The following is a 26,472-nucleotide window of genomic DNA, read 5'->3' on the forward strand; positions in this document are numbered from 1 at the left end:
CAAGCACAATAAATTAAACTGGGGGTAGGGGGGTCACCAGAAAATACCCCCCAAAAAAATTATTTAAAAAAATGTAATTTTTTTAATTATTATTATTAATTAAAGGGACAGTCAAGTCCAAAAAAAACTTTCATGATTTAAATAGGGCATGCAATTTTTTTATTTTTTTTTATTTTTTTTTTATTGAGAGAAACACATGTGAACATCAAGTATTGCATCATACAATAACATCACAAAATATGATCCCAAGGAATCAGGAACAGAAACAGGCAATACAATTTCAACAGAGAATTATCTTCAATATTTCTCATTTGCACATAAGATATAAATTCTCAAATATCTCAGAAATTTCTCAAGAGCCTAAGACACCTAGGTTCCTCACATGTAATTATCTCCCATATTTTCCATTTTATTATTATTAATTATTTTATTTAAATGTTAACAGTAATTTACAAAAACAAATGTCAGAAGAAATCACATAAATCAAACAGTTCAAAATTGTTTTACATTTAAATCGAGAACAGTGAGCAAGTAAATATTCTGCTAAATTTTATCTCTGAATTAGTCAACCCAGCCATGGGTTGCCAAAGCCAAAAAAGAAAAAAGAGAAAGAGAAGAAGGAAGAGGGGGGGGGGGGAAAGGGGGAGGAAGGAGAACAGAACAAGAGAAAAAGGAAGGGGAAGGACAAGGACAACCCAGAAAGAATCCACTCCCCCCCCCCCCGCCGAAGCCAGAAACTAGGGAAGAGAGTGCAATTGTATGAGACCAGGGGAATCCCAGAAAATCATCTAAGCTCCTCTCAACTAATAAATTGTTACCAGACACCCAGAAGCACCAGTTCCGAGTTTCTGAATGGGAATATTAAGTCATTCATCTCTGTATCTGGCAATGACCTAATAAAGGCTGACCATTTGGCAAAAAATTGTCTGATGTCAGAGTCATTATCTAGATTAGTGTCCCTTTGTTCTAGCAAGCATTGTTTTTTCAAACAATTCTTGATCTCTGGAATAGATGGGGCTATTCTTAATTTCCAATTTTTAAGAATAAGATATCTAGTTGCCAGTATAGAAAGAAATATCAACGTATCATTTGGATTATGGTGCTTTGTACCAAAGATGATCTGTTGCTGTGTAAGAGCCAGTTGAGAGACTTTTAAGGTTTTATTGAACCAAAACTCTAGCTTCCACCAAAGATGCCTTATTTTAGGGCAGGTCCAAATCATGTGCATTAAGTCAGCTGCAGGGAGCACACATTTTGGGCATTTATTAAAAGCAAAATTATGAATTTTATGGCCCTTTTCGGGAGTGAAATATGCATTGTGTAGGAGTTTGACATGCATCTCCCGCCAGGTGGCTGATAGAGTCACCTGGGCTACTTTGCAGATTGAGGATTGGACGGTTTTTATATCAATGTTTGATTGAGGTAACAGTCGATTCCATAGGGAAGTAATTTTCTCCAGTTCTAATTCACCCTTGCTGAGTTTAATTAGCTGATAACACATAGAGATGGATCTGACACCGTTTTTGAACAAAGTGAGCCAGCTTTCTAATTTACCCAGAGTCCAATACCATCCTGTCTCACTCATCAACTCACAGAGGAGATGCCTGCTTTGCAAATATGCAAAGAATTCCTTGTTCTTAATTTGAAACTCTGTTTTTAATTCATCGAAAGATTTGACACATTTTCTCTCTGTGTCCCAGAGTTGTATCAACCTGTCCAAGCCTAGGTTATGCCATTTTTTAAATGTTACAGAGTTCAACCCTACAGGAAATTTCGGGTTCCCCCTTAGTGGGAGATACTGAGAAACTTTACAATTTAAGGATAGTGAACTACTCACTTTCCACCAAGCCTTCAATGGGTTAGAAAAGGATTTAAGCCGTTTGATTTCGCCTGGTAATTCTTTGGGTGGGCAGTGAATTAAGGCTAGCGGTAGGTAAGGACTACATATATCTTCCTCTAAGGGGTTATTCGTGACATAATTACTGTGTGAAATCCAATCAGCTACCACCCGGACCAAGAAAACATAGTTGTATGAACGAATATCTGGTAATGCAAGGCCACCGCTGCTTTTTGGAAGAGAGAGTTTACTTAGGGATATTCTGGGTCTTTTCTCCTGCCAGAGAAATCTAATAAGTATGCTATTGAGACAGCGGATATCCCTTTCCAACATAATTAGAGGAACGTTCTGTCATACATAAAGAAGTTTCGGAAGCAAAATCATTTTGAATAGGGCGATCCGACCGGAGATAGATAGTGGCAGGGATTGCCAATTTTTAAGTTTCTCCTTAATATTTGCTAGAATTGGAGAAAAATTGAGATCGTAGATCTCCCCTGATAAAGTAGGGATAAAAATACCTAAATATTTGAGAGAGTTTCTGGCCACAGAAAAAGGGATAACAGAAGGAGAGTTACTATTCTGTCTGAGCCATAGCAATTCTGACTTTGCTTCATTTATCTTGTAACCTGAAAAGGACCCGAATCTGGCAGTGATATCTAAAAGTTTAGGGATACTGGTTTTGGTATCCGAGAGATATAAGAGAAGATCATCGGCATAAAGAGCAATTTTTATGACCTGGTTACCTATTCTAATTCCTGACAATTGTTGTCTAACCATGATTGCCAACGGTTCGATTGAGATGTCAAAGAGTAGGGGGGACAGGGGGCACCCCTGGCGTGTTCCCCTCCCAAGAATTATCTGTGGTGAGAGGGTTTGATTAACCATCAACCTTGTACATGGTGCTTTATACAAATTCGTGATAAAATTTAAGAACTGGTCCTTAAAACCAAAATTAACCAGAGAGGTAAATAGATGATCAAAATGTATTGAATCAAACGCTTTCTCTGCATCTATCGAGACGATAGCTGAGTCCGGTTCCATCCCATCTCCCCCACTCTCTGACACCTGCATGGTCCTAAAATACTCTGCAATAACTATAGCCTCCCTAATTTTTGCTGAGGAGTTTCGACCATAGAGAAACCCAGCCTGATCCGGGTGAATAACAGTGGCGAGTGGTGTCTGAAGGCGCCCGGCAATAACTGAACATAGAATTTTGTAGTCTCCATTTAAGAGAGCTATGGGTCTATAAGACTCCCTGAGGGTGGGATCTTTCCCAGCCTTCAGAATTAGAGTAGTGTTGGAGGCAGAAAAGGAGGCAGCCACTGGATTACCCTCGGCATACATACTATTATATAGATTTTTAAGGTAGCGGGTGACCTCAGAGCTCATAATTTTATAAAACTCATTCGGAAGGCCATCTGGCCCTGGTGCTTTATTAGTGGCGAGCTCTGAAATGATTTTTTTTATCTCTATTTCGGTAATTGGGGCATTGAGAGAATCAGCCATCTCAGCCGAAATTTTAGGACAGGAAATTTGACTCCAAAATTGTACTGCTTCAGTAAGGTTTGAACTCCTGTAAGAGTACAATTCCTGATAATACCTAACAAATGCCTCAACAATTTCATCCGATTTATTAATATAGATACCATTCTGTTGAATATTCTCAATATGAGGTGACTTTTTCTCCCTTTTGGATTTATTTCCGAATCTATAGATCCTGGCTTGAAATCTTAGATCCCTCTGGGTTTCCTGAAAGACAGCGAATGCGTCTCCAGCGTTTTTGGCCCGGACATATTTTGCCCAGTTTGTAGCAGATTTTTCCAGCAGATAAGAGTTATAAGAATTAATTATTGCGTTAGTAATTTCTTTCTCTCTTGTTCTAATTTTTCTAAGCCTTGCAGCACTGTAAGCTATAATTTCACCCCTGAGCACTGCCTTCGCTGCCTCCCAGAAAACCAGAGAGGAACCTATGTGGGCTTGATTATGTTGTAGATAATCGGAAAATTTGAGTTTGATCCAGTTTTTAAATTTCAGATCGGTCGCAAGATATGAAGGAAAGTTGAAGCGTGTTGATCTGTTTTTAAGGTGGTTGAGCTGGAACTCCAGTGAGACAGGACCGTGGTCTAAAAGAAAGATAGGCAGTATATCTGCTTTTACTTCTGACAGCTTTAGCCTATCATTAATGAGAAATAGATCAATTCTAGAAAGGGTTTTATGAGCCCTGGATAGACAAGTATAATCCCTGACATCAGGGTTCTGAAGCCTCCAGACGTCTTTTATCGCAAGATTCTGCGTAATTAATTTTATTAATTTAGATTCTAAGTTGTCCTTTTTTTGTTTGAGTGTTTTATTGGAGTTTCTAAGTCTGTCCAATGGGCAATGAGGAGACATGTTGAAATCGCCACCAAGGACCAGATGGCCTTCCTGAACGGAGAGAATTTTGGCCTGGATCCTAAACCAGAAATCTGGATCCAATTTGTTAGGAGCATAAATGTTACACATGGTAAAGATTATTTTTCCGATTTTTACTTTTATTATCATGAATCTTCCTTCATGATCTACTTCGCTGTGAATGACCTCTAGGTTAATTTTTTTCCCTATTAGAATGGCCACCCCTCTCTTCCTTCCAACCCCCGGGGAAAAGAAAATTTCTTTCACCCAGGAAGATCTGAGTTTCAAGGACTCCCCTGATGTCAAATGTGTTTCTTGTAAGAATGCTATGTCCGTCCCGAGTTTCCTCAAGTGCGTAAGAATGGCTTTTCTCTTAATGGGGGTAGAAATCCCACCCACATTCTAGGAAATTAATTTAAAATTTGCCATTTAAAATCAAACTAGTAACATGATGCGGGTAGTGCGGAGGGGAAGGAAAGGAAGAAGAAAGAAGAAAGAAAAAAAAAAAGGGAAAAGGGGGGGGGGAGTAGATAACCCCACCTGGGGAATGCCCCTCTGGACCAGCATGGTTAATGTTCATGACAGCTTAATAAAAAAGAGGAAAAAAATAAAAAAAAGAACCATACAGTAGTGGCCTATTTTCGGCCTAGCAATTGTGTTCCTACCAAGTTAAAATCTTTCAGGTGTTGCTCTACCTCTTGCATGTTGTTTAGTATATAAACATTCTCACCCTCTGTAATTTTAAGTTTTGCGGAGTAAATAATAGTGGCTTTGTATCCTTGTTGGATTAGTTTGGTGCAAGTGGGGGCTAGTGCCTTCCTTTTAGATGTTGTCTCAGCTGAAAAATCCTGAAACATGAGGATTTTAGTTTCCCCAAGTGTAATAGGTTGGTTCTTTCGATAAAATTGCATCAATGTAATTTTATCTTGAAAGTTTAAAAGTTTTGCTATCACTGGTCTGGGTCTGTGGTTACCTTTGTTGTCCACCCAGGGTCTGCCTAGCCTATGTGCCCTTTCCACTGTGATATGTGGGTAGTTAGATGGAATTTTAAGAAGTTGGGGTAGTACTTCAGAGATAAAAGAGTTTAAGTCCTCATATTTCTTATCCTCTGGGACCCCTATTAGCCGAATGTTATTCCTACGGGCCCGGTTCTCGAGATCTTCGAGTTTAGCCTGTATTGTGGTAATAGAGAGATTAGTAGATTCTATGTTAGCGCTATGAATAGTGGTAAGATCCTCCACATCTGACACCCTTTGTTCAACTTCGTTAATTCTGTTGGCAAACTGTCTAACTTCTTGTGATAGCAGTGTAATATCTTGTCTGATCTCTAATTTGAGCGCATCAAAATTGGGAGTTAGGGCTTCCGTAATTTTAGTGACTAAGACTTGCATATCAAGTGAATCAGTCATAGGGAGTACAGCGGCAGATGTTACTTGTAAATCAGTTGGAGCATCTGAGGTGTTCTTCGCTCTCCTATCTCTTTGCCTTGCGGTCATGACTGGCGAGGGAGTCTTAGAGTGAGAGTGAAAAAATGTATCCATGTGCCAAAATCAAGAAGAAAAAAGAAGGGGTTAAACTATTTATATTGGGGGAGAGGAACCTCCCAGTGCAAAGGAAAAAAAAAAGGGACAGGAAAAAGTGAGGTAGGGGGTGGAGGAATCTAAGTGTGGGGAGTAGTGCAGGGACAAGGGTTGTGCTAGTTATTAACCTGGTTGGCAGAAAGAAGGAAGAGAAAAGAAGATAGACAACTGATAACCAGGAAGTGAATTAGGGCTCGCTCGCCAAGTCAGGCGCAGCCTTACAGCAATGGTAGTATTTTAAAAAGAGGTTGCTCAACTGTACACAATAATTGCTCTGTAATATTACCTAGAGGCTAGTACCTGTTACTTGAAGGAATAAACTCAGACCCTGGGTGATTTAACTATAGCAGGGTGAAAATTGTAGAGTCAATCAATTTTATGTGGTATGTCCCTGACACTTATTTTTAAGGGGAGAGGTCAGAGGAATTAGATATATTGAACTGAATCAAGTTTGTTTACATAAGAACCTCCCTCACTTGTCTTGGCACCTTTCAACTAGGTTGTCTCTACAAGGCTATGTTTAGAGCTCTGCTTAGTCTAGGCATGCCTTGTAGCGTGTAAAATAATTTTGTGCAGAATAGCAGAATATTAACCTGAGTTCAATTTATAAGTAACTAAGTGTAATTAGAAAGGTATCTTTCATTGGAAAAAAAAAAAAGAAAAAAAAAAAAAAAGAATTTATATAGCAGGTGATGCACTATAAGAATTCTTAATTATACCTCTGCAGCTGTCCAGCAAACAATTATTTAACTTTGAAACATCAACCGTAACAGCTACAGTATGCTTGGCTGACAGCTGCAGTAGGAAAATATAACAAGGTCAGTTCAACTTTATAATGTTTTAATATTTGAAAAACATCAGAGCTTTGTACACAACAAACAAGCAGTGAGCTAAGAGAAAAATCAAAGGAGCAAATACTAATTGCTGAGAACAGATATAGTATAGTTTAACCTCATAGGGTTAAATTTTCTGTGAACAGTGCTAAGTAGGCCTCTGAACGTACCCAGCAATTGACTATTAACTTTCAAGTGCCTTGAGGTATCAACAAAAACAGCTATAATATAATTCACTGACTACTACAGCAAATAAATGAATAATGCACAAAATTAAAATTTAACTTAGTGATATTCTGTTATTAAGATAGCACCAAAACCTTATATCTCACATGACCACACATAATGTGTTAAAAAAATCAAATCAACAGCTCTGGTTGTTGGGTGAAAATATAGTGCAATATCTTTTTTTTTCCTTCCTCCTTCAACTGGCCCAGAACAATGTAGTTTACTTTAATATAGTGAAGTTTTTTAAATAGCTTGAGATGATGCTGATTTCTTTATATTACAACCTGAGTATTTGTCTAGGTGTGCACTTACTGAGCTTTGAGAAAAACAGAAATAGAGATTTCTACAGGGAGTAAATATAGTATAAGAATACTGATTGTGTCTCTAGACCTATCCTGCAATTAACTATTTATTCTGTAATACAAAAGATTGAATTTTAGCTTTGTAGTAATTTAAAGTTTACAGACACCAGAACCTTATATATCACATACCCACAAACAATATGCTGAAACAAAAATCAGAACAGCAAGCACTGGTTGCTAGGTGCAAATATAGTACAATTTGAATGTTTCTGAATATAAGCTTATTAAACCCAGCCAATTAATACACAGGAAAATACATTGTAGCAATAGGTAGTTGCATTTCTGTAACTATATGCAAGATATTCTAAGCATTTAACAAGTATTGCCAACCAGCTATGTCTTCACAGTATATGCTGGCAAGTGAGAGAGCATATATATATATATTTGTTATATTTTTTCTTTTCCCTCTTTATCTTCCAACAAACTTTTCCAATGGCAAAAAAGAGATTTATTTTTTTATTTCTCCCAGAGTTTTTTGAAGTCTCTTTTGTTTAGTAACTGTCCTTAGACATAATGTACCCCACTCTCAATTCTAAAGTCCGTCTGCCCCCTCCGCAGTTATCCACTTTCCCCCTCAAAAAAATGCCAGGTGATGAGACCCCTAAGCATGCCAAGGATGGTGGATTGAAATAGGAACTCACCCCTTCCGATGTTGTCTCACCGGCAGTCAGTTATATTTCAGCCTCAGTAACCCAGTGAACAGCTCTGCCCGGGGAATGTTGTTCCTGTCGCTTCCTGTGTCGCCACACTACCAGGCTTCCGTAGTCTCCTCCCCTCACGCATCATCGGTGGGAGGGGAGAGAGTGGCGCCGCTCCGACACCGTGACCAGCTAACGAAAACAGCCCCCTCGCTGAGCCCCCGCTCCGGGGCCGGCTCCCTCCCACGCAGCACCGGTGGGGGAGGGAGAAGGGGAGAGAAGAAGCCGGTTATCAGTACTGCTGAAAGAACCACAGAATAGCAGCAAGTAAATTTGGGGTGACACGGAGAGTTCAGATTCCGTCTGGCAGAATTAGTTTAACGTATTGATTGGGGGGGGGGGAAGGATTTCCTAGGTAAAACGGCACAGTTCTTACGGAGCGGGCAGATTGGGTCCCAAACCGGAAAGAGAGGCCAAGATAGTGAGGTACAGATCTAATTTTTAGAATGCAGGCAAGAGGTAATTATTGCCAATAACAAGGGTCCAGGTAGCTGGGGTTTTGCAAGAGCCAGTGGGGTAACAGGCCACTGGTTAGGGTTCCGGATCAGATCTTCTTTTGACTGTCCTGGAGAAAATAGCCCCCTCACTCGGGGCACGGCGCGAGAGATCTGCCGCCAACATCTATCAGACTGGAGCTGCAGCTTGAGCCACACCTGAGAGCTGCACCTGCATAGCACACCTGAGCAGCCACAACTGTGTAGCTCCACCTCCACCGGAACCTCCTCCTAGCCTAGGGAATCTAGGGAAAGTCTAGGGCATGCAATTTTAAACAACTTCCCAATTTATTTTTATCACCAATTTTGCTTTGTTCTCTTGGTATTCTTAGTTGAAAGCTAAAACTAGGAGGTTCATATGCTAATTTGTTAGACCTTGAAGACTGCCTCTAATCTGAATACATTTTGACCACTAGAGGGCATTAGTTCACATGTTTCATATAGATAACATTGAGCTCATGCACGTAAAGTGACCTAGGACTGAGCACTGATTGGCTAAACTGCATGTCTGTCAAAAGAACTGAAATAAGGGGGCAGTCAGCAGAAGCTTAGATACAAGATAATAACAGAGGTAAAAAGTATATTAATATAACTGTGTTGGTTGTGCAAAACTGGGGAATGGGTAATAAAGGGATTATCTTTCTTTTTAAACAACAAAAATTCTGGTGTTGACTGTCCCTTTAAATAACGTGTAATTACACAGACAGGACAGGTGAGGCACTGCCTCATCTGCCTCCTATGACAGCACGTCACAGCCGGGGCCAGACAATGAACAGATAGGAACAGTATAAAATGAATTTATAATTTATACTTGTACTGCTATGGATACCTATAATCTAAAACTTAAATTCCGAACAAAATTTTAGAGAAATGCTGCAAAATTAAAATTTTCATTTAGTCCATTAGCTACAACTGTGTTAAGCTTATACATACAAGCCATCTCTTTTTATGGAGGACATTGTCAATATTACCTCCTCTACCAAAAAGAGAACAAGCATCTATTCCTACCACTTTTAAATGTCTTGGAGAACAGGAATGATATTTTGTGAAGTGCAATGCTATATTACTCTTGATTTCACCTTCAAGAGCTTCTTTAATATTGTCCCTATGCTCTGTCCCTCTATCTTTCAGCATGCGCCTGGTTTTACCAACATATAACACCGGGCTGCTGCAAGACAAACGATAGATGACATTTTCAGTTTTACAATTGATGAACTGTCTAATAGGGTAAGTATTGTTGAAAATTGCTTTGTTCGCACTATATATTTACGTAAGACGCAATGTCCACATTGGAAACAACCTTTAATTTTCCTATTTTCCCCCAGTCAGTCTTTCTCATCAGGACTTTTTACAAAATAACTTTTAACAAGTTTATCCTTAAGGTTGGGAGCTCTCCTAGCAACTAGGGAGGGTTTTTCTCCTACAATCTTTTCAATAGCATCATCTGCTTGTAAAAATTGCCATTTATAGGAGAGAATTGTACGAATTCTCTCCCAATGGCAATTGTACTCAGTGACAAATCTTATCTTTTGCTCGGCAGGTTTACTAATTTGGTGTTTATAGAGCAAATCATCTCTCTTTTCTTTCCTTGCTCTATTCAGTGCATAGTTTAAATTTCTCTTTGAATAGCCTCTATTCTCAAATCTGTTATACATCTCAACAGCATGTGAATCAAATTTACATTTGCTTGAACAGTTCCTACGTAAACGTAGGAATTGTCCTACTGGAATCCCTCGTATAAGGGATTTAAGATGGTGGCTAGAAGCCTCCAAAATACTATTAGTAGCAGTTTTTTTTGCTATATATTTCTGTCACGAGCGAGTTTCCTTCTTTTTTAATTTTAATGTCTAGAAAGGGCAGTTTGTGTAGATCATATTCAAGAGTTAGTAGAATATTAAAAGAATTTGTATTTAACAATTCACTGGTTCCTTTGCAAAGGAGGAACACATCGTCCACATACCACAACCAGATCAGCACATGCTGATCTAGCCATTCTTGTAACTCTTCAAAAACAATCTGTGACTCCCACATTCCCAAATGTAAGCAAGGCAAGCATATGATGGGGCACATGTAGCCCCAAGCGCAGTACCTCTAATTTGTTTGAACAATTTTTGGTAAAAAATAAAGACATTATTCGTTAACACAAATTTCAAGAGTTCCAGAACAAAGTTGGTATGTTTCCTATATGTTGCAACTCTACTTTCCAAAAAGTATCTAGCTGCTCTTAAGCCAGTGTCATGTGGAATTGAGGAATAAAGGCCATCAACATCAAGGGATACCAATATGGTATCCTGTTCAGCGACCAGACCATCCAGTTTCCTCAAGAGGTCACTGGTGTCCTTAACATAGGAAGTTAAGGCAGAAAGGGTTTAAAAAAAGTATCCACATAGTTCCCCAGGTTCTCAGTAATACTCCCTATACCGGAAATTATTGGACGTCCTGGTGGATCCCGCATATTCTTATGGAGTTTTGGGATACAGTAAAAAAAACGGAACCCTGGGGAACTGTATGTATAAGTAATTTAATTCTTTTTGTATCTATAATCCCCTCCTTTCTTGCTCTATTTAGCAAATTCAGCAATTTAGCCTGTATTTTACTAATGGGATTACTTAGGAGAGGTAAGTATTGATCTTTATTACGTAATTGTCTTTTAACTTCATTTACATAGTTTTATTAATTCATAACAACTAGGTTCCCTCCTTTATCTGCCTGTTTTATGATTATGCCCTTTACATTCATCAACTCAGAAAGGGCAACTCTTTCCCTGCTTGTTAAATTATCATTTGTTATTTTATCAAATGAGATTTTGTTAATTTAAACCTCTTTTACAAAGAGTTGTACTGCTGGATTGCTAGAGCTGGCATAAATTCTGATTTCCTTTTTAAACCTGAGTTAATTTTGACGGTTGGCTCATGCTGGCACTCCAGTTCAATAAATTCACTGGATAGGGATGGGTCACTAATGGGGTCATTTTCATCTAGGAAATGGACCAGAGTATCCACAGTATCTAAATAATCTTTATTGAGAAACATTTATTTTTCTTTCTCTTGTTGTTTTTCCTCGATATTTTTATCTTTATTTTTACCCAGTTTTGAAATTATTAGGAATAGAAGCTTGTTCTATTTTTGGTAGAGGAGGTAATATTGACAATGTCCTCCTTAAAAAAGAGACGGCTTGGATGTATAAGCTTAACACAGTTGTACTTAATTGACTAAATGAAAAATATGAATTTGCAGCATTTCTCTAAAATTTTGTTTTGAATTTAAGTTTTAGACTATCGGTATCCATAGCAGTACAAGTATAAATTATAAATTAATATTATACTGTTCCTATCTGTTCATTGTCTGGCCCCGGGGGCTGTGTGTTTGAGGGACTGGAGCCATATGTACCCAGCACAATATGTATATGTTTATATATAAAAAAAAATTAAAATTATAATCTAATTTTTTTATAAACAAACCATCTATTTTGTTTTGTTATTATTCACACTCTATGTGGTAAATCAATCTAAATCTTACGATTAGTTGCTGACTAACTCACCTTACGAATCAGGGGTATGTGTAAAATGAGAGATTACTATTGGATATCTGAACAATGGGATTGACGAATCCGATTATTCTAAAGTGTTCTTAAGAAAAGCTTATATGTTTCTTCATTGAATGTTTGCCCTGAGGAAGCCCCAATGATGTCACAGTCATGTGGGGGGTGCAACGCGCGTTGGCAGTGACGTATCCAGTGACATATCCAGATCAAGTTGTTCAGTAATAGACCTGAATGGTTGGTTCATGGCTAATCCAGCGTGCAACAAAGTAGCAATTATAAGGCGTTTGCGTGCTTGTCCTCCGCTATACAAGTGCTTTTGTTCTTGCCAAAGAGGTATTTACTTCAATCACTAAATAGGACAATCTGTTTGGATTGTTCCCGTAACTGGCTCTATGGACAGAAAAGTAAAAGCTATTGGCTCTATGGGCCGTAATGGAAAAGCGCTGGAGGTGGTAATTACATTGCTAAATGAACTTGCAATTTGAAGTATAAGCTGCACTATAATTAACACGCTATACAGTCACGTTATCTTTACTAGTACCCATCTACTTCTACACTGATATTTGATTAATCTGTATGGGAAATGTTACACTGTATTGATATACGTGCCTGATACTTTAGCTGTATAGACCTTGTATGGCAGTATTCTGACATAATGGGGGTGTACATAGATCCTACTTCTTTATTGCTATTCATGACACCGGATACTATTTTCATATAGTGGTACCCTCTGAAACTGGTGTTGTACACACCCCTTTGACAAGGTACTCCAATCAATATACATGTATTACTAGTCTGCACAGTATAAATTTGAATACAAGTATTAATTGAAAAAAGTTTTATGCATAGATTCTCCTGGATCACCATGGTAACCGGTTTTTCGCCTGTGCAGCGAAGTTACCCTCTGATGGAGGTGTTGCTACACTTTGGATAAACTGTATGAATATGTACATGTTACTGTGTATTCATGATTATTTTTTGTATACATGTATCAATGGTGAGCATTCAAGAGTAAATGTACAAGCATAGATCCTCAAGGAGAACCATGGTGGCCATTTTTCGCTTGATAAGCGAAGCCACCCAGTAGTGGAGGTGTTGCTTTATCGATTACCACTATTCTCACCGGGTATACATTCTAGATCTTTTGATTTACTTGATCCTTTGTATACTGTAGTATGCATGTACCTATTTCTGGCTATAACGGTTTATATATTGTTTTTTTGTTTGTTTATATGAATTAACTTGACATTCTTTGCTTCACTGTATGTACCTTTTAGAGGTTGTGCATTATATCTAATGTTGGTAAGAGGTTTTTCCTTACCTAAAATAAAAATAAGGTTTGCCGAAATCCCTGTCTTGTAAGTAGTTACTTATTGTGTTCCTACTTTTTTCTCTCTAATTTTGTAGTTCTCATAATGTTAAAGGGACACTCAAGTCGAAATTAAACTTTCAATATTCAAATAGAGCATGTAATTTTAAACAACTTTTCAATTGACTTCCATTAACAAAATGTGCACAGTCTTTTTATATTTACACTTTTTGAGTCACCAGCTCCTACTGAGCATGTGCAAGAATTCACAACATATACGTATTTGCATTTGTGATTGGCTGAAGGCTGTCACATGGCACGTGTATGCATTTGTGATTGGCTGATGGCTGTCACATGGTACAGGGGGAGTGGAAATAGACATCACTTTTAAAATTGTCAGAAAAAAATCTACTACTCCTCTGAAGTTCAGATTAAATGCTATTGTATTGTCTTGTTATCTTGCATTTGTTGATTATGCAAATCTACTGTGTTGACTGGTCCTTTAAATATATATATGTATATAAGCATATACATATATATTTTAAGGGAACACGCAGTTCCCCATAGACCACAATGTAAAGGCACTTTTAAGTGGCAATTTATTTCTAACACCCCACAGCCGCCGACTTTAACCCCTAAAAACAGTTTTGTGCAGTTTTTTTTAATTTAAAAAAAAGTTAGATTTTTTTTCAAAATAAAAAACTAAAATATACTTTATTTTTGTAGTAATTGGGGCACTTTTGGAAAATTAACCAGAGATCTGATCTCTGGTTATTTTTTGGAGCGCTAATTGCTACCTGCGAGCTTGTGGTAGCAATAACCAGCCACTTGTATTGGTAATTTATCGCTCGCCCAGAAACGGGCGAATTTACCCCTTTTCAGCACACATAAAGTCCAGTACTGACTCACAAGCTCTCAGCTAGGATTAAAAGCAAAACTGGAAGAGTTAGTTACCACATTTGGCCAAATGTGGTAACTAACTCTTCCAGTTTTGCTTTTAATCCTAGCTGAGAGCTTGTGAGTCAGTACTGGACTTTATGTGTGTTGTATTGTCTGTTTCTGTAATTCTCCCTAAGGTCTTGCACCCTGGCAGGCCCGGAGTTAACTGCCTGTGACTCTGTAAATAGTGGAGCTTTATGTGAGTGTTTATGTGAGTGTGATATCAACCAAAGCTGGGCCTGTTTATGAGTCATAGGATGTGTACCCGGTCCAGTCTGGATGTGCATTCCTTTCTCCTGATTTTGCTTATGCCCAGGGAGATTATAAAAGTCTGTGAACCCTGAACTGTTCCCAGTTTGTTTGATTATTAGCTTGCATTTGTGTGCATGGCTGCAGTTGTGTGGCTGTATTAGGGACTCAGGTGTGTGGAAGAGACCTTGATGTGGTACCTGGGCTTGTCCCATTTGGCCAAATGTTGTAACTGACTCTTCCAGTTTTGCTTTTAATCCTAGCAGAGAGCTTGTGAGTGAGTACTGGACTTTATGTGTGTTGTATTGTCTGTTTCTGTAATTCTCCCTAAGGTCTTGCACCCTGGCAGGCCCGGGGTTAACTGCCGGTGACTCTGTAAATAGTAGAGCTTTATGTGAGTGCAATAGCAACCAAAGCTTGGCCTGTTTATGAGTCATAGGATGTGTACCCGGTCCAGTCTGGATGTGCATTCCTTTATCCTGATTTTGTATTTGTACATCTCTGTTGGGTATAGCGCCACAAACGCTCTCCTCTTAAGTTCATACGCCAAAGATCTCCACCTGTTGGTGCACCTGCTGATTGGCACAATGGAGAGTGAGTCTTGGGTTGCTGGGGAAATGTATGCAGCTTGCACTTTGCGTCTGTTCAGCACATCCGAATAAATGACACGGTAAAGGAAAAGTGCAGCGCACTACAGCCCAGTAAAGTAGAAAAGCAGCCTCTTGATAAAATCCAAAAAAGTTTATTAATCCATTTAAAAGCATAGACAACGGCACTCATAAAAACACTTCTCTTCACAAAGTACAATCACAATGAACACAGGTCCACCTGCATACGCGTTTCGTGCATGCGCACTTGGTCACTGGGCTGTAGTGCGCTGCACTTTCCTTTACCGTATATATATATACATACATACATCTTTAAACATGTATATGTATGTATCTCTATGTTAAAGCCCCTTGCCAGCCTTTTTTTTGTAACACCTGAAGCCTCCTGTCTTTGAGCCTTTATAAATTTAGTGTAATATTTTTTATTAGATAGCATTATTATTATGAGTGTAACTATACTTTGTAATGTATTTTTATGTGTTTTGTGCAACTTTTATGTATCACAAAACAGTTAACCAGAGCTCTGAATTTGCAGTAATCATTCTAGCGTAGACTGCGGTTGCGCTCAAGCAATTTCGTTTACTGTCAACTTGTAATACCAGCGGTAATTCCAACAAATTGCAAACCCTTGCAATAAACCCCTTATCGCTTGGGCACAAACGTTTGCACTTCACTTGTAATGTAGCCCTAAATACATTTAATGCCCCACCTCCCTCTAGTCATGGATGCCCCCATGTTGAAATCTGTCTTCTGACATTTTTGCACACTTGTCATGTAACTCTCCTTCAGATACCTGTAGTAAAAAACCTATGTACCATAATGGCAGCACCCAGGATTAGAAGAAGGTGCATGAAATCTATTTAGTGTTTAGTGTCCCTTTAAGTTCTAGTTACAAAAAAAATGAAAGTTTAGATAAAATAATGCTCCTAGTGGGGGGCTGTGACAGAGCAGTACTGAAACCTTAATTTTTAATTGCTTTCTCAATATATTGACTTTTGAATAAACAGTAATAAAGAAGATAAGGAAGAATTTATGTAAATAATTAGACAGATAAGATAACTTGGTATTCTCTCCCTACAAGATCATCCCACTTTGGGCTAGATTACAAGTGGGGCGCAGAAATGTTAGTGCTGTTGAGCGCTAACACTGCTCAAGGTAAATCAATAGCGCTCCTATGTTTGGACTGGTATTACAAGCTGAAAGTAAAATGTTTTTGCTTGAGTGAAAGGCTCAAGTGCGCTAACATCTGGATGTCGGATAATGCTACAGCACTAGGGCTGCATCAGGGGGTGACATGAGAGCCCAAAATTAGGGGCCCGGTGGATCCTAAAAAATCCTTGTTTTATTTATATACCATAAAAATTCAGTGAGGTCCATGTATGTGAAAAAAGGGATGCAGTCTGGCTAAGAGTTGACGAAATTGGAGTAAGTGCATGGCTATAGCTAATCTATATATATACACTTTTGAGCCCTTCCCAGTCAAACTCCTTAAAATATAACATATCTCCTTTTAAACCCTTTTAAACATTTTGTTTAATTATAAACTTATATTTTCTCTTAAATATATTTATATTTGAGTGTAATACTTTATTTTAATATGTTTTACATGCGTTTTGTGAAACCTTTAGCCCTAACAGGTTTCATGTTGCACTAAATTTTCTAGTGCTATTTCAGGGGGTGCTCGACCTCTGGCACTACCTCCAACATTAGACTTAACCATGGCCCTACTTCCAAACCTAGAACTAACCCTTAGTCTGGCACTACCTCCAAACCTAGACCTAAAAATAACACTCACACTGCCTACAAACCTAGATATAACCCTGGCAAAACCTCCAATCTTAGACTTAACCCTAACACTATCCCTACTTCCAATCATTTATCTAACCATAACCTGTCACTACCTCCAACCCTAGATCTAACCCTAACAATGGCATTACCTTTAACTCTAGACCTAACCCTAACACTGGCACGACCTCCATCCCTAGACTTAACCCTAACAATAGCACTAACTCTGACTCTAGACCTAACCATAACACTGGCACTACATTTAACCCTAGACTTAACCCTAACACTAGCCCTACTTCCAACCAAATACAAAACCCTAATCCTGGTAATACCTCCAACCCTAGACCTAACCCTAACACTGGCTCTACCTCCAACCCTAGACCTAAGGCTAACACTGTCACTACCTTCAACCCTAGGCTTAACCCTAAAACTAGAACTAACTTTGACTCTAGACCTAACCATAACACTGGCACTACATTTAACCCTAGACTTAACCCTAAAACTAGCCCTAATTCCAACCATATACCTAACCTTAAACCTGGCACTACCTCCAACCCTAGACCAAACACTAACACTGGCACTACCTTGAACCATAAACCTAATGCTAACACTGGCTCTATCTCCAATCGTAGACCTAACCCTAACACTAGTACTACCTTTAACCATAGACCTAATGCTAACACTGGTACTACCGCCAACCCTAGACCTAACCCTAATACTGGCACTACCACCAAACCTAGACTTAACCCTAACACTAGCCCTACTTCCAATGATATACCTATCCATAACCCTGGAACTACCTCCAACCCAAGACCTAACCCTAGCACTGGCACTACCTCCAACCCTAGACTTAACCTTTACACTAGCCCTACTTCCAAACATGTACCTAACCCTAACTCTGGCACTACTTCCACCCCTAAACCTAACACTAAAACTAGCCCTACTTCTAAACATATAATTAACACTAACTTTAGCACTACCTCCAGCTCTACACCTAACCCTAACACTGGCATTACCTCCAACCCTAGATGTAACCCTAACACTGGAACTACCTCCTATTTAGACTTAAACCTAAACACTGACAATACCTCCAACCCTAGACCTAAGCCTAATACTGGCATTACCTCCAACCCTAGACTTAACCCTAACACCAGCACTACCTCCAACTAAAGACGTAACTCTAGCACTACTTACAACTCTAGACCTAACCCTAACACTGGCATTACCTCCAACCCTAGACCTAACCCTAGCACTGGAACTACTTCCAAATTTAGACCTAAACCTAACACTGACAATACCATCAATCCTAGACCTAACCCTAACCCTGGCATTTCCCTTAACCCTTAACCATAGCCCTACTTCCAACCATATACCTAATTCTAAACATGGTACCACCTCCAACCCTAGACCTAACCCTAACACTGGCACTACATCCAACTCAAGGCCTAACACTTGCACTACCTCTAACTCTAGACTTAACCCTAACCCTGGCATTACCCCCAACCCTAGACCTTACCATAACACTGGAACTACACTGAACTCTAGACCTAACCTAACACTGACACTACCTACAAACCTAGAAATAACCCTAACACTGGCATTACCTCCAACCCTAGACCTAACCATAACACTGGCACTACCTTCAACTCTAGACCTAACTCTAACACTGGCACTACCTCCAACCCTAGACCTAACCCTAACCCTGGTCATACCTCCATCACTAGACCTAACACTGGCACTACCTCCAACCCTAGACCTAATCCTATTCCTCGCCCTACCTCCAACCCTTGAACTAAGACTTTCACTGGCACTACCTCCAACACTAGACCTAAAAATAATACTCGCACTACATACAACCCTAGCACTGGCATTACCATTACCTCCAACCCTAGACCTAACACTGGCAGTACCTCCAACACTAGACCTAATGCTAACACTAGCACTACCTCCAACCGTGGACCTAACCCTAACTCTGGCCCCTTCTCCAACCATAGACCAAAGCTTAACACTGGCAATACCTCTAAACCTAGACCTAAGCCTAGACATTGTTCTATAAAAAACCTTTGCCCTAGGACTTATTCCAAACAGTGACGTTTCAGGGATCAAACACTCTTCTTCATCAGACCAGTGTTTGATCCACGAAAATATCACTGTTTGGAATAAACCATCTACTTTAAATGGTCCAGTGAGTGTGGATCCTCATTACTGTGTAAATCTCCTACGTTCCTGTCACCCTGGCATGCTGTACCTGAGGTAAGAGTGCAAATACTGTCTTTATATATATATATATATATATATATATATATATATATATATATATATATATATATATATATATATATATATATATATATATATATATATTGTATATATAATACACAAGAAAAAATAAAACAAAATAACACTTTCAAAAAAGGATTTATGATTAAATATTTTAATATTCTTACCTTTCTGGTTGCTTCTGTAACAGAACGAATGTTGTACAGATTGGTGTGGTTATTTTCAGAATTAAATTCATTAATAACTTGTTGTAACATATTCAGCAGCTCTGGGTCATCTGGATCCAATTCTATATGGCAGTCAACACAAACTCCTAAAAAACAAATTACAGAATAATTGGCTTTTCCTATCAGTACTTATTTTTATTGCATTATATCCCATGGTTGTGTTTATCTCTTAATTTCTAGTTACATGAGTATAACATTTAATCACTATAACATAGTGCAACAAGACAAGGATATATGCAAAAAAAGTCCAAAATAGGAGGAGTGGAATGGCTCAAATGCTTGATTGTAGAGAATCACATGAAGATATACGTAGAAAAGAGGAGATAAATATGGTGGAGTATATAGGATCAAATAATCCAACCCCTTAGGGAACAATACTTACATTGTGGAGAGCTATAACTAAGCTCTTAGTGATGGTGCAGGTAGGTATAAAGTTCCACGGCTCACAAGGATACTCCCAGGATACTATGGGACCTATCTATAAAGCTCCGAAAGGAGCTTGATGGCCCGTGTTTCTATGAAGTGAGTCTATGAAGTTATGAAGCAGTGGTCACAAAGACCGCTGCTCCATAACCTGTCCAAAAATAGAAATGCGGGAGGCGCTCTAAGAGTTAATATGCAGTGCTCAAATCAGTGATCAGTAAGATAAATATAATAAAATATGATGATGGAAGATTTGTGAAATATTCAAAACTTATAATTTATTGCACAATACATATATATATTTTAAAAAAACTGACACCGGTGTCTTATATAGATATCTATCGTTAGCCAAAAATGCAATATATATGTATATGTAGAGGGTCAAGTATTCTTAAGAACTCGAGATATCTTAACATATACAGGGAGTGCAGAATTATTAGGCAAGTTGTATTTTTGAGGATTAATTTTATTATTGAAGAACAACCATGTTCTCAATGAACCCAAAAAACTCATTAATATCAAAGCTGAATAGTTTTGGAAGTAGTTTTTAGTTTGTTTTTAGTTATAGCTATTTTAGGGGGATATCTGTGTGTGCAGGTGACTATTACTGTGCATAATTATTAGGCAACTTAACAAAAAACAAATATATACCCATTTCAATTATTTATTTTTACCAGTGAAACCAATATAACATCTCAACATTCACAAATATACATTTCTGACATTCAAAAACAAAACAAAAACAAATCAGTGACCAATATAGCCACCTTTCTTTGCAAGGACACTCAAAAGCCTGCCATCCATGGATTCTGTCAGTGTTTTGATCTGTTCACCATCAACATTGCGTGCAGCAGCAACCACAGCCTCCCAGACACTGTTCAGAGAGGTGTACTGTTTTCCCTCCTTGTAAATCTCACATTTGATGATGGACCACAGGTTCTCAATGGGGTTCAGATCAGGTGAACAAGGAGGCTATGTCATTAGATTTTCTTCTTTTATACCCTTTCTTGCCAGCCACGCTGTGGAGTACTTGGACGCGTGTGATGGAGCATTGTCCTGCATGAAAATCATGTTTTTCTTGAAGGATGCAGACTTCTTCCTGTACCACTGCTTGAAGAAGGTGTCTTCCAGAAACTGGCAGTAGGACTGGGAGTTGAGCTTGACTCCATCCTCAACCCGAAAAGGCCCCACAAGCTCATCTTTGATGATACCAGCCCAAACCAGTACTCCACCTCCACCTTGCTGGCGTCTGAGTCGGACTGGAGCTCTCTGCCCTTTACCAATCCAGCCACGGGCCCATCCATCTGGCCCATCAAGACTCACTCTCATTTCATCAGTCCATAAAACCTTAGAAAAATCAGTCTTGAGATATTTCTTGGCCCAGTCTTGACGTTTCAGCTTGTGTGTCTTGTTCAGTGTGGTCGTCTTTCAGCCTTTCTTACCTTGGCCATGTCTCTGAGTATTGCACACCTTGTGCTTTTGGGCACTCCAGTGATGTTGCAGCTCTGAAATATGGCCAAACTGGTGGCAAGTGGCATCTTGGCAGCTGCACACTTGACTTTTCTCAGTTCATGGGCAGTTATTTTGCGCCTTGGTTTTTCCACACGCTTCTTGCGACCCTGTTGACTATTTTGAATGAAACGCTTGATTGTTCGATGATCACGCTTCAGAAGCTTTGCAATTTTAAGAGTGCTGCATCCCTCTGCAAGATATCTCACTATTTTTTACTTTTCTGAGCCTGTCAAGTCCTTCTTTTGACCCATTTTGCCAAAGGAAAGGAAGTTGCCTAATAATTATGCACACCTGATATAGGGTGTTGATGTCATTAGACCACACCCCTTCTCATTACAGAGATGGACATCACCTAATATGCTTAATTGGTAGTAGGCTTTCGAGCCTATACAGCTTGGAGTAAGACAACATGCATAAAGAGGATGATGTGGTCAAAATACTCATTTGCCTAATAATTCTGCACTCCCTGTAGATATAAAATTTGACACAAAGTCTAAAAACATCTATCTACAATGTATCTAAGATATTCCTAGATTGTTCCTTGCAAGGAAGAGTCTTTTAACCCCTGTGATGAATATTATTCATTTGGCAGATCTGTAACTTTGTTACTTCGATATGTTCATTAGGAGATTGCAGATTCATATAATTGAAGGTAAATGTGTGAATCCAATCTCTGCTGATAGATTCGTTATAATCAAAGTTCAGAAAAAGTCTTTCTTTTTATAAATATATTTTTCAAATAAGTATTCCGTTTCTGTTATTTTTTCTGTTTTTTTTCAAAGTTATATTGTACTGTTATAACGATTAATTCTGTGCAGTCTTTGAAAGAATAAATGTTCAGAAAACACAGCAGGTACGATTGTTATTGCAAAAAACTGTTTCTATCAATTTAATAACATACGCTATAGCATATAAATAACCTACAAAGTGTCTGTTAACTAACCGTTAATCCAAGAAAGACACCAACAATCTAATACACTAACTGGGATAATTATTTCAGACTGAACATTTATTCTTTCAAAGACTGCACAGAATTAATCGTTATAACAGTACAATATAACTTTGAAAAAAACAGAAAAAATAACAGAAACGGAATACTTGTTTGAAAAATATATTTATAAAAAGAAAGACTTTTTCTGAACTTTGATTATAACGAATCTATCAGCAGAGATTGGATTCACACTTTTACCTTCAATTATATGAATCTGCAATCTCCTAATGAACATATCGAAGTAACAAAGTTACAGATCTGCCAAATGAATAATATTCATCACAGGGGTTAAAAGACTCTTCCTTGCAAGGAACAATCTAGGAATATCTTAGATACATTGTAGATAGATGTTTTTAGACTATGTGTCAAATTTTATAACTATATGTTAAGATATCTCGAGTTCTTAAGAATACTTGACCTTCTACATATACATATATATTGCATTTTTGGCAATCGATAGATATCTATATAAGACACCGGTGTGAGTTTTTTAAAACATTTGTTTTTTAAATCTTGTTTTTTAATATATGTATTGTGCAATAAATTATAAGTTTTGAATATTTCACAAATCTTCCGTCATCATATTTATCTTACTGATCACTGATTTGAGCACTGCATATTAACTCTTAGAGCGCCTCTCGCATTTCTATTCTTTAGCATTTACACTATCTACTGAGGAGTCCAGTAGTATTTTTGGGAATGGCAGCTATATATATATATATATATTTATTTAGTGTATAGATTATTATACCTTTTTTTCTATATCCATAACCTGTCCGCCTGCTCTGAGCAGGCGGACAGACATCGCCGGAAATCAACCCGATCGAGTACGATCGGGTTGATTGACACCCCCCTGTTGGCGGCCCATTGGCCGCGAGTCTGCAGGGGGTGGCGTTGCACCAGCAGCTCTTGTGAGCTGCTGGTGCAATGCTGAATACAGAGAGCGTATTGCTCTCCGTATTCAGCGAGGTCTGGCGGACCTGATCCGCACTGTCGGATCAGGTCCACCAGACCTTAACAAATAGAGGCCAATGTATACAATATATTTATTAAAAAAACATAAATTATGCTTACCAGATAATTTCCTTTCCTTCTGTATGGGGAGAGTCCACGGCTTCATTCCTTACTTGTGGGAATACAGAACCTGACCTCCAGGAGGAGGCAAAGACACCCCAGCCAAAGGCTTAAATACCTCCCCCACTTCCCTAATATCCCAGTCATTCTGACAAGGGAACAAGGAACAGTAGGAGAAATATCAGGGTATAAATAGTGCTAGAAGAACAAAACAAAATTTAGGTCCGCCCTTCAGAGAATACGGGCGGGGGCTGTGGACTCTCCTCATACAGAAATAAAGGAAATGATCTGGTAAGCATAATTTATGTTTTCCTTCTTAATATGAGGAGAGTCCATGGCTTCATTCTTTACTTGTGGAAAACATATTAGTGATATAGTGAAAAGAGGGTTGGCGTTTACTAAAAAATCCTGTATGCCTGGTGGATGGGGAAAACTACTCCTCCTCAGTAGTTTAGGTTGAGAACAATTGTAAGAGTTTGGATTTCCACTGGCGCTTGTAACTTAAGCTAGGATATATGCTACCATTATATGTGTAACTTATCTAAGTGAGATATTATAAGTGATTCTGATTTGTATCAGGTGAAAAAACAATAGTGTCTAAGTGTCTCAGACAACGATTATTTAGGATTTAAGTCCTATGTGGTGACTGGTTTAAAATATTTTCTTAGTGTATTGTTATATAAAAATAATGATAATACTAAATCTGTAATTACAGATGGGGTGGATAATGTTCGTGAATAGGTTATGAGGAGTAAATAAGTGTAAGTGATGCTAGTGGCGATCCAATTAGCAGTGATAAGAAATGGATATAACTATATCCAAAAAATAAAAAAGGATGTAGAAGTGTTAAAACTATTTTATTAAACTAAATTTACTGTCAGCAATAAAACATTAGGATTGACTAAAAAATATATGGCAAATAAAACAAATAAAAGCAAATAAAACAAGGGACGTCTCCCAATGAATTTTTTCAGTAAGTCGAGTGACTTGACAATATATGGTCTCTGAATATAACTTGATAAACAAAAAATGCCACCTTGGGATTAAAGCAAGCTGTAAGGTACCTTACAAATGTCTGTTGGGAATCGTGTAAGTGCCGATGTTCTGTGGGCTTCCTTCTCAGTTTTGTTCCTTCGCGGCTTAACGTGAGAAACAAACAAGCCTCCGTTCCTGATTGGTGGTTAGGGGTCACACCTCTCTTAGGATAGGCTGTGACTGTGCACGCTGGATGTTTAGCGTGTTCAGATGTAAGTGATCTTTTTCAAGATGTATGAACTGCAGCTGTAAAAAACTTTTTTCTTCTGCACTTTGGTGTGCGGTGTTGGGGATCCACTGTTAGAAAGAAAAGCTGTGCTCCACTTTCTCGCTGATCAGATCCTTGGTCCTCCTTGTGGTTTTGGCTCCTAAATCATGAAAATTAGAGAGTCCACTTGAGGGGCTGGATCACAGCTTTTAGGAGTTTGTAAGACTTTCTTTAAACGTGGTTGTAGAAAAGTGGTAGTAGAAAAGTCTGGAGTAAAATCTACGCGTTTCACCCTCTGGGGGCTTTATCAAGATACTCCAGACAGGTTGGGTGCTTCCTTATAAAGGTGTTTCTTGTGATCTTATTGGTTAGGTAATTAAGGTAGGTTCCATGGAGGCACACCTTCTTAGGTTTAAGGTGGAATTGCAGGTTAACAGTTTTTTGTATATAAAGGTGGTAATAAGGTTCACTTTATGCTTTTCACTCAACTTTTGACAAAATAAGATATTCATTTATGGAATGTTATACACATAATAAATTAACTATTAACTCATAAGATATTTTTATGACAGGGAACACAAAAAATGTAAGTTTATATAAAATAGGCAATTTGAACTTTCTATCTAAAAAAGTTACATTGGAAATAAAACCTTATGTTGTGAGGTGTTACACATAACGTTAAGCTAGTTTTAAAGTGATCTCTGAGGCAATAGATTAGTGTTAAAGATGGATTGTTGGTGTAAATACTACCATTCAGAATTACTGACGTTATACCTACATAAGTGACATCACTAAAGGTTGACTTAATGGAATAGTGTACATGGAGGACAGTGAGTTTATCATATGTTAGGATTTGGAATTATAATTTTATCCAAATATTGCAGATATAGAGGTTTTCTAATTCTGAATCTATTTGTGGAATTGGACTGCCTATGATTAGACGGATAGAGTAATTTGCGATATTAACGATTATATATATCAATATCAATTATGAATGTACCTACATTTGGTAGTTTTGGGGGATCGCTCCTAAATATAAGGTATCAAGGGTACATAAAGCAGATATAACACAAACTTGCAATATAGAAATTTCAAAGAAAAATGGATATCTCTAATTCTGAATTTAGTCCTAGTGGCTGGAGGGTCTGTAATGTATATATGGTTTCTGATTCCATTCTAAGGAGTTCAACTTCTAAGTTACCTCCCCTCCAATTCGGAGTGATCTTTTTAATCCCCCAATATTTAAAATCTGATAGATTATTGTTATGGTGTTCTTTAAAATGTTGGTATAAGTAGGTTTCTTTTTTGCCTTTCTCTATTGTCCATAGATGTTCTCGGATTCTTTCCCTGAGAGTCCTAGTCGTTTCTCCAATGTATTGTTTATTACATGTGCATTGGATCATATATATTACCCCTTTATCTTGACATCTAATTGTGCAGTCTATGTCATATATTTTTCCAGTTTGTGTGGACTTGTAATTTTTTGTTTTACAACTATGTTGGCAGGACTTACATCCAAAACAGGGAAAAAAACCTTTAATATCGTTACCTAATAGGCTGATTTGTTTAGTGTTTTGATGTTCAGTCTTAAACTCACTAGGGGATAGAATATTTTTTAGTTTTTTTGCCTTTCTGTATAGAATATTGGGGTATGGAGATACTTTGTTGCCTATTATTGGATCATTTTGTACCAAATGCCAATGTTTGTTAACAATCTTTCTCATCTTTTTTTGCTTTTGTTACTATCTCTTTTTTATAGCCTTTCTCCAGAAATTTTCTTTCTAAAAAGTCCGCTTGTTCCAAATAATCTATTGTTTTAGAACAGTTTCGACGTAATCGAACACATTGTCCCTTTGGAACATTCTC

At 38.1% G+C, this 26,472-nt stretch overlaps 1 protein-coding gene across 1 annotated transcript in view; it reads right to left on the reverse strand.

The window, feature by feature from the left end:
* LOC128656335 (kininogen-1) overlaps nucleotides 1–26,472 on the reverse strand; it is a 386,172-nt gene that overhangs the window by 143,093 nt on the left and 216,607 nt on the right. Inside the window, exon 4 of the mRNA XM_053710185.1 lies at nucleotides 19,304–19,449. Coding sequence (XP_053566160.1) covers nucleotides 19,304–19,449 — 146 coding nt within the window. The remainder of the gene's footprint in view (nucleotides 1–19,303; nucleotides 19,450–26,472) is intronic.

Source organism: Bombina bombina, chromosome 4 (assembly GCF_027579735.1).
Source record: "Bombina bombina isolate aBomBom1 chromosome 4, aBomBom1.pri, whole genome shotgun sequence".
NCBI lineage: Eukaryota > Metazoa > Chordata > Amphibia > Anura > Bombinatoridae > Bombina > Bombina bombina.